Source organism: Alligator sinensis, unplaced genomic scaffold (genome assembly GCF_000455745.1).
Source record: "Alligator sinensis unplaced genomic scaffold, ASM45574v1 scaffold264_1, whole genome shotgun sequence".
In the NCBI taxonomy this organism is placed as follows: Eukaryota; Metazoa; Chordata; order Crocodylia; family Alligatoridae; genus Alligator; species Alligator sinensis.
Genome location: NW_005841831.1, coordinates 4455770 through 4471105, shown reverse-complemented (window position 1 = coordinate 4471105; position 15336 = coordinate 4455770). Strand labels below are relative to the sequence as shown.

The following is a 15336-nucleotide window of genomic DNA, read 5'->3' as shown; positions in this document are numbered from 1 at the left end:
TAAAAAAAAAAAAAAAAAAGGAAAAGAAAGTAAGGAAGAAATAAACCTTTTTAGGCATTTAAGATTATTGACTGTGTAAACCCAGTCAGCACAGAAGAGAAATTTTCAACAGATCATTGGTTGAAGTGCAAAGTAAAACAGTTGCTAATTCACTGTAACAGAAACACACCTATCTATTTGAATGCTAACAAATGTAGCAGATCTGTCCAACCACATTGCAAATGTTTGCAATGACCCAGAATATACAATCTAATGTCCAAGAAAGATTAGAAACTAGGCATAACATGTAATGAAAACGCTTCAGTTCAAAGGAATGTTTTAATGTATGATTTTCCCTCTAGAAAGACATCCTCACTCCAGCCATCAAGCCAGCATGTTCCAAATTGCAACCTGCAGTGCAATTCAGGACTTTCATTCTATTTTGCTAGGACCAGTTTTATTATATTTGTGGCCCTGACTTCCTTATTCATGCAAAGCTACCATTAAAACCACTAGCTGTTTTGCCCGAATGAGGGTGTCACAAGATCAGATCCTACAATAGAGCTCACTTTAAACAGACTTTGCTGTCTCACAGTGTGAGATCAGATACTTTTGCCTGTAGCAGAAGGCCACATAAAAAAAAGTTAAGGGAAACAAAAAAAGACCTTAAAAAATCCAAAACCGCAAATGCAGAGTAACATAGTTTCACATGGCCTGGAGTAAAGCTATCATCAATGGCATAGTTTTGTTCACCTAACACTTATTAAGGCTTAGACTACTGGTCTTTTACATGCATATATATTTATATATATTACTTTTGCTTTTCCTGTTTTAAGCAAGAAAATATTTTCATGCATTTGCTTCTTTTTTGTATTCACAATTCTTGGGCACCTATTTCAGGTCAGAAGTTTTAGAGGAGCCATGTTTTGTTTATAAAACACTGGGAAACAAAGTTGTCTCCGAAAACACTTTCATGCTTGACGTTTGACGCCAGTCCTCCACACTTACCACAGTTTCCACTAGATGATGAGGCATTGCCCTGTGGCCAGACAGTACATTGGTTATGTAAACATATTAATCCTTTGCTCATAAATACTTTATTAAAGCTAACATACCACAGCTTTTAGCTTGTAATGCCCATGAGTGCCTTAACGAAATGCCATTCAGAATAAATTCTTTCATAATCTATAGCATAATACTTTACAATGCTTTACTAAAAGGCTTAGGTTCTCCTACTTTCTCTGAAAGAAATGCAGAACTACCAGTTAATTTTTCAAGCCTGTGGGCTTGGTGCTGGTTAACTCAGTGGCTACCATGGACATAAATTACCTTACACTTGTATAGTGCATTTCAGCCTTCAGGGCTTCAATCAAAAAGTTAAAACATCATAATTCTCATTTGCAGATGTGGGTAAGAGGTACACAGTGAGGTTAAGTGACCTGCCCAATGTCACAAAGCAAGTCAGGTGGAAATAGGCTAGCTGAGTTCTCATCTCCTAGCCCTGGACTCAGTCTGCTAGTCCAGAGCATCCGTGCACCTGACAAAGCCAGAGGTTAGGGGAACTAATTGGTAGGTTTTCTGCCTTCAGAGAAATGCCTTCAGCAGTGCCAAGCGCCAAGTCGTTCTTGAATTCTCAAGCATGGTGTTTCAATAGAGAAATATAACTGACTGGCTAGCCTAACTACTGAATCACACAGAGAGAATGGGTCAGTGATGGGAGCCTCTGGAAAACACCTCAGACAGAAAAGGAAACAGAGACCTCAACAAAGAGTGGAATAATTAACAAGCAGTGATTCCAGGGAGGAGAAAGGGAACAAATTTGTGCAATACAACTATCTTAGATAAATAGAGATTAGCCAGCAAATAATGGCAGGGGATTCTTATATAAAAACATAGGAATTGGGATACTGCAAGAGAACAATGAGCCATTTAGTGGAGCAGACTGCTTCCCAACTCTGGCTAGCAAGCAAGTCATGCCCTGAAGCTGAATGTTGATGCCCTTATAACTTTTTATCCTGGTTGATGCCAGAGCAGTCAGTGTAAGCTATAGCAGTCTTCCATGGCCATTGGTACAGAGCACTTTGGTTGCCACATGTGCCATGACTCTTTGTACACATCAGACACTAAAGACTTCTTGTTGAACATGGTCCAATAAGTCAGCAGATTGATGGTGACCCCAGCTGACCTTAACATGTGCAGAATAACCAAGACAATAAATACATAGGACACAAACAAATCCCAGGATCTGGAGTCACAGTTGTATGGTTTTGTACTTATTGCACAGAGTATTTTGGACTGGAAAGATGAGGTCAGGCAGCCCAGTGTTCCTTTAAGACAGTCCCATTCATTGGGGGGGACATTCACACCATCTGTTTCCAAATAGATGTATTAAGATGGCTAATGCATACGATACTTTATAAGTGCCATCTGGAGATGGAGTATGCAGTAGACTAAGGCTTTTTCCAATTCAATCTCTGTCTGCATTCAGCCCAATGGCAAGCTGTGCAAAAAATATAAAAAAGTCTTTGCCCTGGCAGTCACAATTAGAAGAAAATTTTTGGTCCTGGGTATGTTAGCAAGAGAGGGCCATGCTAATAATTTCAGAGGCAAACCTTCAAGACTGTTTTTAGTATCAATTACAGAAAAATACTGTACACTGCTGTAAGTCAGGGGCACAAGAGTTTGTTTGTTGGTTTTTTTAAAGAACACAGGTAGATGTCTCACTCTTCAGTTGCTAAGGAACTACTTTCTCATGTGCAATGCGTCCTGAAATTTGGTACTTGTATATTGGGCATGAAAGCCTTTCTTGTTGATGGTGTCATCTGTGTGGAACCGAATCATGATGGAATCCCCCGCAGAGTAGATTTCTTCCAAGGGCTGCAGGGGCGGGGAACAAAACAACACAGGGTGGTCAGTCTACAACTTAGATAAATGGTCCTGGCTAAAAGAAGAGGGCTGGAACTCAAAGCAGCTACAGGCTTGCCCAGATGCTTACTAGGCCTGTGCGAATAGGCAACTATTCTATTTGGATTTGGACGATTCGATTCGGAGATCTGAATCACTTTTCCGATTCAATTTGGCCGAATTGATTCAGAACAGATTTGGAGTCAATTCAGAGATCCGGCCATAGGGTATAATGGAGAATCATGAAATAGCTATAACTTTGTTGTTTTTTGGCTGATTCAGATGAAGCTTGCAGGGGAGGTAGCCTCTGCTGAGGGCATGAAGCCTGCCAAGCTTCAAGCTGATAGGTGCAGGGGTTTCTGGGAAACTGCACCTCAAAGTCCTGAAAGCAAAACTCACGTCATGTGTGTGTTAAGCCACAGCATGGTGAAAAGTACAGGGGTGGTAGCTCTTGCTGAGGCCACAAAGCCTGACAAGTGTTAAGGAGATAGGTGCAGGGGTTCCTGGGAAACTGCACCTCAAACTGCTCACAAGCAAAACTCATGACACAGGTGACACTCTGTGTTAAGTCACAGGAAGGTGAAAACTGTGGGCCTGCTAGGGCCTGCTGTGGCCACAAAGCCTGCCAGCTGTCGAGGAGATGGCTGCAGGGGGAGTCTGGGTTCTGGGCCCCTGCACCTCTGGCCGCAGTCAGGCAAAACACGTGACACGAGTTTTGCTTTCAGGACTCTGAGGTGCAGTTTCCCAGAAACCCCTGCACCTATCACCTTGAAACTTGGCAGGCTTCAAGCCCTCAGCAGAGGCTACCACCCCTGCAAGCTTCATCCAAATCAGCTGAAAAACAACAAAGTTATAGATATTTCATTGATTCCCCATTATACCCTACGGACGAATCTCCAAATTTCCGAATCTTTTCCAAATTGATTCAGAAGCTCCAAATCGATTTGGAAAGTCTAAAGCTTCTAGCAATTCGATTTGGATTTGTAGATTCGGTGTCTGAATCATCTGAATCATCTCTGAATTCGAATCGCAATCCAAAGCTTTGCACAGCCCAAGTGCTTACCCAAAGAGCTCTGACATGCATGCATTAGATCTAAATACCAGCTATCTTGTTTCTTACTGCCCTGCTCTGAGTTTTCCTGCACTCTGTCAAATGTGAGGAGGCCTCTGCTTTGTGTGGCAAAAACCATCATCAGTACAAAATTTCATCACTGAAGATCTTATGACCACCTGTACTGATGCACAACAGGGGCAGAATGGAGTAGGGAAGCTTGTGTAACCTATATCCCACTTAGCGTGGTTTTTTGTACCCCTCTGGTGGTGACTGGGCCACCTGTACCCAATGAGCCAACTGACAGAAATGAGCCTCTTAAGCTCAGGCAGGAAAGAAGCAAGTCTCAAGATCAAGCAATGTTAGGTTTGATGCTCACTGTAGACAACCTGCCTGGGGTACAAGGCAATAGTAGCAAGTTATTGTGTCCACTCTGTGGATACCAGTTCCCCTTGGACCACCGCTGCCCATGTAACTGAGCAGTCCCTGGATGGACTTTCTTCTACAGGCAGACAGCTTGTCAGTCACCATCCCCCATTCAGCCCTTATTACTACTGTGAAGGCTGCCAGGATGGGTGCAGTTAGTGCTAGTCATGGTTACTGATACATAGATGCCTTATACGGAATAACTATTCTCCAACCATTTGGGTTGGTCTAATAAAAGATATCAAATTCACCCAAGCAACCTTGTCTGCCTTATACGGATTCAAACATTCATGCATGCTTTGTAAGTATTTTAGGGATGAGTGCTGTGATTTTCCCTCAGGTAAGCTCACTGAAGTCAGTGAGGCCCTGTAGAGTGCAGATTAGCATAGATGACAGGCTTTGTTTCTCAAAAACACAAACCAGCCACCATGCCCACGCAGTTCAACAGTCCCTTTACACTAGTATGCTGGGCTTTCTCCAATCTGCCACTTCCCTGCTTGTTATTTCCAGGAAAAAGCAACCTCTTCTCCTGGTTATCTACTCACCTATATTTTCTCCAGCAGTCATCCTTCCGCATCAGACCCTCTGCAACACTTGCCATCTAAGACTTTATCCCACTCAACCAGAGCATCTTTGCCAGGTCCCCATTTAAAATGCATAGTGTGTGCTGGCTTCTGACCACAGGCATTTTTTAACACATTTCAAACATAAGAAATCTAAGACATTAACAACGCCTACCCCCGAGCCACAGAAGCGTCCCAGTCGGGGTGCAGTGCTGTCATAACCATCATAGATCTCCATGTAGTCATAGCCGCAGTCAGCTTCCTCTTCTATTTCAAATGTCTGAAATATTAACTCGACCCCATAGCCATCCTCTGCCACGATCACCCAGTCACAGTTGGACTGGCCCGGGTAATTGTTATCCCCAAACTGAGCATGGGAATACAGGTCTTTCATTTGTACTTCAGCTTTCAGACGCCCACCACACTCTAGAGCAAAGACAGAGTACATTGTATTGTCTCCTTCATATGTTGATTCACATCAAGCAATGCACATCTCCCTCCAGTTACATCATCCAGCCCCACCGAACCCCTGCACAATCTGTGGGGAGGAGCACCAGCTTTGAGGGTTTGCCAGTGGCAAACACTAGCATGTTGAGAAAAAAAAAAACATGCATGAAAATCCTAGACTCAAATGCTATTTGCCAGGTGTGTGAATAGGGAGACATAACAAAGATGGTGTAAAAATGGATGTGCACTAGTAAACAGCTTATGTTTCATAGTTTCATAGTTGGTAGGGTCAGAAGCGACCTGAGGAGATCATCTAGTCTGCCCCCCTGCCATGGCAGGAAAGAGTACTGGGGTCAAACGCCCCCAGCCAGATGTTCATCCAGCCTTGTTTTAAAGATCCCCAGGGTAGGAGCCAGCACCACTTCTTTTGGAAGTTGGTTCCAGGTCCTAGCCGCCCTGACAGTGAAATAGCGCTTCCTAATGTCTAGCCTGAAACTACCCTCTGCTAGCTTGTGTCCGTTGTTTCTTGTAACTCTCGGGATTGCTCGGGGGAACAGGGACTCTCCCAATGCCTGCTGGTCCCCCTTGACTAATTTGTAGACTGCCACTAGATCCCCTCTCAGCCTTCTCTTTTGGAGGCTGAACAGGTTCAGGTCCCTCAGCCTCTCCTCGTAGGGCCTGTCCTGGTGACCCCTGATCATGTGGGTGGCCCTCCTTTGGACCCTCTCCATGTTGTCCACATCCCTCTTGAAGTACGGCGCCCAGAACTGGACACAATACTCCAGCTGCAGCCTGACCAGTGTCGCATAGAGGGGGAGGATCACCTCCGTGGACCTGCTTGAGATGCATCTGTGGATGCACGAAAAGGTATGGTTGGCCTTCCTGACCGCGTCCCCATTTCATCGGTCCATGTTCATTGTGGCATCAGTGATGACTCCAAGATCCTTTTCTGTCTCGACACTGGTGAGAAGGGAGTTCCCCAGCCTGTAGGTGTGCCGCTGGGTCTTCCTCCCCAGGTGCATTACCCTGCACTTGTCAGTGTTGAACCCCATCCTATTCTCATCGGCCCACCCCTGTAACCTGTCTAGATCCACTTGCAACCTGTTCCTTCCTACTAGCGTACCCACTTCACCCCACATCTTAGTGTCATCTGCAAATTTGAACAGGGTGCTTTCAACCCCCTCGCCCAAGTCACTGATAAAGATGTTGAATAGTGCAGGCCCGAGGACCGAGCCCTGGGGAACCCCACTGCCCATATCTCTCCAGGTTGAATAAGACCCGTCCACCACCACCCACTGGGTGCGGCACTCCAGCCAGTCAGTGACCCATCTGACCGTGTAGGCATCAACACCACTGTCTCCTAGTTTCTTACTGAGAATGGGGTGAGAGACCATGTCGAAGGCCTTCCTGAAGTCCAGAAAGACTATATCCACTGCAACACCTGCATCCAAGGACTTGGTGACCTGGTCATAGAAGGCCACCAGGTGGGTTTGACAAGACCTGCCCCTAATGACCCCACACTGGTTGCCCCTGAGCATAACCTCCCCTGCTGGCCCTTCCTGGACATGTTGCATGTGTACTTATAATAACTGTACGTGAAAATGACTCGTAAGGAGTCTGCCTGTGCATGCATGCGTGGGCAGTGGCAGAGACTCCAAATATAGAGCCTCATCTGTATCCTTGTAACTCTTTGGGTACAGTGAAATGACAAAACAGACTAACTTGCCATGCCTCCCTAGCACATGTTTTCCCCTCTCCTGTAACTTCTTGCTATATTGAGTCTCTCTCTTCTTAGTGGAGCCTCCCCATATTTCTGTCTTCTCTCAGTCTTCTCTCAGTCCTTCCTGGGTAGGCAAAAGCTGGTGTGTATTCTCACATCTGTCTGTGGGAGCAGAATGATCTGACAACCATGGCACTATCAGCAGCATTCCCTCTAAGCTGTGCGGCATGCACGGCAACGCAGGTGTGCCTGGCAGTGTGGCATGAGTGCACCTGCACAGCCATGCACACCACACAGCTTAGAGGGAATGCTGACTAACAGGCTAAGAGTTGAGCACGTATCTTACTGCCCTTCTCTCAGCCAGCCAATGTCAACTGCACAGCTTGCTTTATGCTGGTGCCTCAAGACCCTTAAATAAGCATTTCTGATTTTAACAACAGAGATGCCAGAAGGGGCACAGAAGTATCCCAAGACTCCAGTAAAGAAAGAGTGACTGGCATAAATGGTAGAGGACAAAGGATGTTCTAAAAGTTTTTTGGTATAAGCACACAATTGCTGAGGAATGTCTACTTTGACCTACCTAGTCTCAATAGGTGCTGCCTGCTTTAGGGAGTCTGGCTTCTCCTGACAATAAATCCAAGGTTGAAACCTTCTCATTATGCTGAAGCATTCAGAAGGAAGACCAGCTTACCTGTGCTGTGTTTTGCCTGGAAGCCTTTTCTTTGCACAGAAGCATCCGAGTAAAACCTGAGGAACATCTTGTTAGTAGAAGCCACCACAGCATCTGGTTTTTTGCTGCCACAGAAGCGGCCAAGAATAGGAGACTTGCTGTTGGGTCCATCATACATTTCCAAGTGGTCATACGCACATTCCTGGTGCTGTTCAATCTCAAACTCATTGAATGTCTGCAAGGAAAGTGTCAACAATGAGAATCTGGGTTCTGCACAAAACATAAATCAAACAGATACCCTGTGATATTGCATTTGCAGTCCATCACAGAGGATGAGCTGCAAAGCCAGACATACCAGGAGAAACACTGCCTCTCTGTAGGGTGTTTGCTTCCTCTTGTAACATACAATCAGATACAAAGAGCAGAGTTACTTGCTTTCCTGGAAAGGGTATTAATAGACTGGCAAGGTCAAAACTCAAAAGCTAGGAGATACCAGACTGAAGGCAGACTGCATAACTTTAACTTTGCCCCTGCATGCATATACAGTATGACAGCTTTTAATTACATGATCATATATTCCCTGCACCCTTCCAAGAACCCTGCCTCATTCAAGAATTAGATAATTACTAAATATTTCTTTTTATCCTTCTCATTCACCATCCAGCCTCAGACTGTATATACCAGTTGCTGTCCAACCCCTAAACTGAGAATAAAATTACAACTTTCTTCAGGGTCATTTTTATGGCACACCCACCATTGTATCTGAGTGCTTCATAAACATAATGACTTCATCCTCATAACACACTTGGGACATTAGGTGGTGGTGTTATCTTAACCTTACATCTGTGCATGGACAGATTGTCAGAAGCATCCACCGTAGTGTGTAACCAGCTTGAGAGGTCTTAACCCTAGACAAAACTTTATGTTCATGCACAGCTCCAGATTTCAACCAGAGTTGTGTGTACTCAACACTTCTACAAACCTTGTCCCCAGAATCTCCCATTGAGCACCCAAACATAAGAAGCCCGAAATTAGAGCCACTTGTGAACAAGTTACTTTAAGTGACTTGCCCAACGTGTCAAACTGGACCTTTATGGCAGAGGCAGGGATAGCAACCAAGTTCTCCAGCGTAGCATTCAACCTCCCTAACCCTGAAACTACCCACTCTCTATTCCTCATTCACTGCACACTGGCTAATTTACAATGTAAGTGATGCAACAGACCTATACATGGTCTCCTTCACTAAACAACACTTGTCCAGTACACAGGGGTACGGTAATTAAAGTCAGTCTCAGAATGTACATGCAAAGCAGACAGAATTAAAGTTGCAAAGTGCTACTAGCTGTGTCTGACCAGCTTAGACCAGACAGAAAACTACCAGCACACTTCAAAGCTATCCTAGGAGCAGAAACCAATTTGTACCCTTCACATGTGCAAAGCCTCACTCCTACCTTTGTGGGCGGAAGGACGGGCCCTGCTAGCACGGGGTGGGACTGCTGCTGCAGGCTTCCCAGGCATCCCACTCCCTCCAGGGAGCAGGTGGCGGGGTGGGAGGGCTATTGCTGGGTGGGAGCATGAAGTGCGGAGCATGGGGCTGGTTGCAGCACGGAGCCCTCACCCAGGGGGCCAGAAGCAGTGTGAAGCTTGTCTGGGCAGGGTGTGGGTGTGAGGGGGGAGGGGTATGGGCCCCCCCCCCACACTCCCTCCACGGCACACAGCCCTGGCAGGCAGCGGGGGGCAGCAGCAGCAGCAGCGGGGGATGAGGGCTCTGCTTGGTGCTGGTTTCTGGCTGCTGGCTCTGGCCGATGCTGCATGTCACAGCAAGAAGCACAGCCCCCACTGAGCCGTTCATTTCTCCAGTGCTCCCCACACTCACGGGGCACAGGAGGGAAGCCCCAGGCACTGGGGCAGAGAAAGCAGCCAGCTCCAGCACCTGGGGCTTCCCTCCCATGCCCTGCGAGTATCAGAGCGCCAGGGAAACAAATGGCCCAGCAATGGCTACGCTCCTTGCTGCAACGTGCAGTGCTGGCCAGAGCCAGGCAGCAGTGCCCCCACCTGCTGCTGTGCCACAGGGGGAATGTGCAGGGGGGGCACACCCCTCCCACTCTCCCTCACACCCCATAAACCACACACACACATACAGTGTTGCCTGCATTGACTGCAGGAGAGGACAGTGTGTTGCAGAGGCACACACCCATACCCCACAAACACCATACAACCCCCAACATACCCTATTCTCACCCCACACACAGCCACACTCCACCATACCCCCCCCCACTCACACACACACACACACCATAAACACCTCCACACTTCACCACACACATCCCCCCATACAGACAGAAAAGTAATGAGTAGGTGGAGGGAATGATTTACTGCTGCATAAAGCATTAGTAAAACAGTAACCAGAAAAAACAGTATTCCATTTTGGTTCCACATTGTAAAAAGGATGTTGAAAAGTTGAAGCAGCAGGGTAACCACTGTCTGTAAATTTATAGAAATGGAAAGCACTGTGAAAGCGTGAGTATTTTTTTTTAAAACAGGTAAAAGTCGGACATCTAATGGATTCTACTTACAAGTATTTGACTATTGTCTTTTTAGCTGCAATTTCACATCCACAGGTTATGTCAAGAATCCCCTTAGTTTGTAAAAGTGAAAGGTTAAGAAGGGCAAATGTTGCTGGAAGAGGTGAAGTTGTGTTTTGCTGACAAGGAGAAAGTGGGGCATGTAATTTAGACTATGCTGCATTTGAGAATGGATGGTCTTGTGCAGGGGTGGCCAACCTGCAGCACAGATGCTAGGGCTGTGTGAAGCTTTGATGCTGATTTGATTCGGAGGAGATTCGGCTCGATTCCACAGACGAATCTCCAAATCCAAATTGAATCAGGAGACCAATTAAAAGGTTCAAATTGATTTGAAGCTCTCTGAATTAATTCAGAAAAGATTCAGAGAGCTTCGGCGATTCAGGCAGTCCCCACTCGCTGTCGCAGGGACCTGGACCCGGACTCCGTGCTGGTAAGTAGGAGGTGGGGGATGGAGGGCTGGAGGAGGGGGAAGGAGACCATGGGGGGTACCCCTGCCAGGCCCCACCCCTGCCTGCTCCCTCAGCCTCCCTGAGCTCCCCCTGACTCCTGCCTGTTCTCCCAGCCCCACCATGGCTGCCCCAGCTCCCAGCTCTTAAAAAAAAAAAAAACAAAACAAAAGGTCTGCCCTCCCCAGCTGCTGCAGCAGCCTTGGGGCTTCTAGGGGCTTGTGGCACAGCCCCCCACGCAGCATGGGACAGTGGGGATCACCTCCCCAACTGGCAGGAGCTGATGAGTGGGTGCTTTTTTTTTTAAAGAGCCAGGAGCTGGGGCCAGGCGGGGCAGCCATTGACAGCACTGGGAGAGCAAGTTGGGGATGGGGCCAATTCAGAGACTTGGTTGATTTGGCAGTGGCCGAATCTCCAAATCAGATTTGGCCGAATCAATTTGGGACAGTGATTCAAATCACCAAATTGAATCACTGTCCCCCAAATTGTCCGAATCAGAATCCAAAGCAAATACTAGCAGCTTCACAGAGGCCTAACAGATGCCACAAGTGGCATGGGCAGCCTCTGTGTTTGGTCAGGGAGGGAGCAGGAAGTACAGTGGCACATAGGGCAGGGAGCACTCTTCAGCCTGGAAAAGCAAAGGCTCAGGTGCGATCTGATGGCCACCTATAAGTTTATCAGGGGTGTTCGCCAGGATCTGGGGGAATGTTTGTTCACCAGAGCACCCCAAGGGATGATAAGGTCGAGCAGTTATAAACTCCTGCAAGACTGTTTCAGACTGGACATAAGGAAGAATTTCTTTACTGTCCGAGCCCCCAAGGTCTGGAATAGCCTGCCATCGGAAGTGGTTCAACCACCAACTCTGAACGCCTTCAAGAGAAAATTGAATGTTTATCTTGCTGGGATCCTATGACCGCAGCTGACTTCCTGCCCCTGAGGCAGGGGGCTGGACTCAATGATCTTCCGAGGTCCCTTCCAGCCCTAATGTCTATAAAATCTATGAGCGGAAAGCAAAGGAGGGGATAGGGCAGGGATGGGATCAGAAAGCAGAGCAGCAGATTGAACATGGTAAAGGGATTGGAATGGCACTCAGGGAGGGTGCAGGGCTAATTTCTGGCACACCTGCCAAAAAGGCTGGCCCTAGCTAGGAACACCTGGGTTCACTTCTTGTCTGAACCCTTGACTTCCTGCATGAACCTTGTCATGAACCAGGGGTTCCTGGGGTGTTTTGCATGATTTCTTGAGTTTATTTTACTAATGTGGCACATGTAGTCTCTATGTGTAGGTAACATTGAACTGTGTTCAACCTTACCGTTCTAATATCTGTACAGACTGTGGTATTTGATATACACATAATTTTGATATATTTTATATTATAGCCAAGGCTGTTCCAGTGGGTCAGTGATTATTGTAATAGGCCCTCACCTATTCAAGTTTAGAAAAGGCAATTGCTGAGAATTTGTATTTGACAGGGGTTTGTTGACACATCACACTTGCCCATGTGCTCCCAGGCAGAGGAGCCAGGCTGTGACCAGACAATGGTGAACTTCCATTTTAAAAGGAAAAACTCTAGCAGGAGATAACACCTTGAAACAGAGAAACTGTACACTGGAGTAGTGAACCTCTATATCTGAAAGGAAGCACATGTTCCCTTGGTCTTAACAGGATCCAAAAAATCATGTAGTCTGGTATACATGCACCTTTTGGGGGCAGGAAGTTATACCTTTAGCATAGTAAGTTTACACCTTTAGCATCATGTGAGTCCCATTAGAATTGAAGAGGTGACATATGTGAATAGCTGGAGAGGCAACTGTATTGAAGCCTCTGGTCCCTCAGCCAAAGCAGACTGAGAAAGGCAAGCTGACAGAAGAACTTGCAGAAGGCCCTGACAGAAAGGTCAGAGGCAAAGTCTACTATCTAAACTGTCAAAGCTGCCTAGGGACTGCATGTGTGCAGGGTAAGAAGAGGTTATTGTTCTGATATTTTCTCTTGTTTGTTTGCTCATAGATCTCTGTGTGTATCTCAGCATATCATTACTGATTTATTGCGCTGGTTCTTTTTTTTTTTTTTTATAATAAATAATTTTGTTGGTTTTTTTTACAAACTACTTGTCAGTGATACTTGAGATCCCAGAGTATCTGACCATTCACATTAACCCATTCCATGGAAACGGGGAATCCATCTTTTCTGAGCATGTGACCAAACAAGGGTGTGTTTCTTCTAGCTGGCAAAATTCCCTTGTCTAAGGACTGCCAAGACCTAAGCAAGACAGGTAGGGATGAGGCTCCACAGCCAACAGAGTTGGCTTTTGGCACACCTCAGTTGCTCCTCAGTGGTCAAGCAGCAGACAAGGGCTTGGGGCAGAAGGGCACTCCAATTTGTGGAAGCACCTTGGGAGTGCATCTCAGAAGGTGCACCCAGGCTGCATCAGAGCACATCACAGACCTGAGCAGCTCATTTAACCTACCCTATATCTCAGTCCCTTGCCTGTAAAGTGCAGATAATACGCTTGCTCACAGGGGCACTGTGAGAATAAAGTGATGTGGAATACATGGATGCAACAGTGAGAAGGCCTTGACAGACAGAAACTTAAATATGAGTAAAGGGAGGAGCAAAGCAGGCTTGCAAGTGCTTTCTGTAACTGAATTTAAGGGGTATTAACTGCCCCACAGCCCTTCCCTTCACTCCCTGTAACACCACACTGGCTCCATTAGCATGACCAGTTCTACCTCCCAGCACACACAGGCCTTGTGTATAGAATACCATTCACTCAGAGTGTATATGGCCTAATAGAAATTACTGTTTGGAAACCGAAAAGCACCTATAATTCCCTCCCCTCACACCTGACCCTGGTTACTCACTATTTTTACACGGTGCCCAGGTGTTGCAGATATATCCCAGGTACATTCTTTCCGGCTAGGGTACTTGTCAGGCCAATTTGGACTTGATATTGTTCCTTCCGCACTGCTCAGTTTGTGCTCACAACCCGCTTGAGAAGAAAAATCAATTAGCTGGTCAATCAACAAATGCAGTCAACTTTACTGTAGTGCACTGGCAATTCCTCCCAACCCCTGGACTAAGAAAAACAGGGAAAGGATTTAATCACTGATTATGATCTTTCATAACCAGTATGTGTAACATTCTACCCCTGGGTGAATCTGATCAGCTGCAGAGACTGAACCTACCACCTCTGAATGTAAACTCAACTGCCTGAGCTTACAGAGCCAAGGGCAGGATACATTTGATTGGAAGACTTTCAACTACTTGTATCTGTGCTACTGTCAACACTGTCAGTGGGAACGCAGGAGTGGGTATGGCTTACAAATGTATCACCTATAAACTCAGGGTGGAAAAGGGTGAAGATGAATCCTGCATTTCATGCTGTTGCTTTCTTTCGAAACATGTTTCAACTCTGCATCCACTGTTCACCAGGATTAGGCATGTGCCCCTTCTCTCTTATCACCCTACTCCTATGTACTCCACAGCCTCTGTCCAGTATTGGAAAGCCTTTGGAGCACAAGAGGTACTAGATAACATGATTGGTGAGTGGGGGGCAGGGTGCACAAACAGCTGCTGGGAGGGGTTGAACCTCTAAATGTTGTTCACCATCAGAAACAGTATTTGGAAAGCTTAGCCTTGCAAATTTCTAGCTTCTGCTTGACTGGAGTTGGATTTTATTCAGGTTCATCTGGTGGCTGCTTAGGAGCCCTGCTGAAGAGAGCCTGTGGCTCCCATCCAGATCCTAACAATGTTGAGCAGTGGAGTAACAAGCAGAGGTGGTGCTTGGTAGGCCTGTGCATATAGGGAAGTATTCGATTTGGATTCAGCCGATTTGGAGGACAGTGATTCGATCTGGAGATTTGGATCACTGTCCTGAATCAATTCAGTCAAATCAGCTTCAGAAGATTCAGCGCTGATTCAGAGAGATTCGGTGATTCAAATCAACTGGGGAGAGGCAGGCATAGCTGGGAGTCTGCAAGTTCTCCCACAGCTCCTTTGGCTGTGCCTGCCTCTCCCCAGGCAGGAGGAGCCACAGGAGAAACCCCCATGGCTGCCCTGCCTGGCCCCATCCCCCACTCGGCCCCAGCCTCCCGGCACTTTAAAAAAAAAAGAAAAGAAAAAGCCTGCACTCACCAGCTGCAGAGCTCCCCTGTGCAGTGCCAGAAAGTGAGGAGCAGCGGGGCTCGCACCCCCTCTGCCTGGCATTCAAGTGGCAGATGCCCCATGGTGCAGGTGCAGTATGGCTCGGCAGGGCGCTGTGCACTGCCTGAGAGCTGGGGTTGAGCGCTGCTGGGCTCTGGCTGACACATGGAGGCGCCCCAGCTCCCAAGCGAATCAAACTGGGATATGGGGAATCAAACCAGGGGCTGGGGGAATGTTTGTTCAGGTCCCTGAACATTTCCCCAGTTCCTGCTTCAGTTCCCCAGGTCCCTGATCTTTCCCCCAACTCTCTGATCGCTTCCCCCAGCTTTTACTGGGGGGGTGTGGGCTTCTAGATGATGTAGGATGACAGCAGGCTGCCACTGCCAGCTGGCAATGGTGGTG

General features: G+C 46.9%; 1 protein-coding gene across 1 annotated transcript in view; it reads right to left on the bottom strand.

Annotated features, from left to right (window-relative positions):
- Positions 1-488: 488 nt before the first annotated feature.
- TLL2 (tolloid like 2) overlaps positions 489-15336 on the bottom strand; it is a gene marked incomplete at its 5' end in the record, with an annotated part of 156225 nt that continues 141377 nt past the window's right edge. Inside the window, 4 exons of the mRNA XM_025210990.1 lie at positions 489-2856; positions 5099-5349; positions 7782-7995; positions 13653-13780. Of these exons, the coding sequence (XP_025066775.1) occupies positions 2722-2856; positions 5099-5349; positions 7782-7995; positions 13653-13780 (728 nt within the window). The remainder of the gene's footprint in view (positions 2857-5098; positions 5350-7781; positions 7996-13652; positions 13781-15336) is intronic.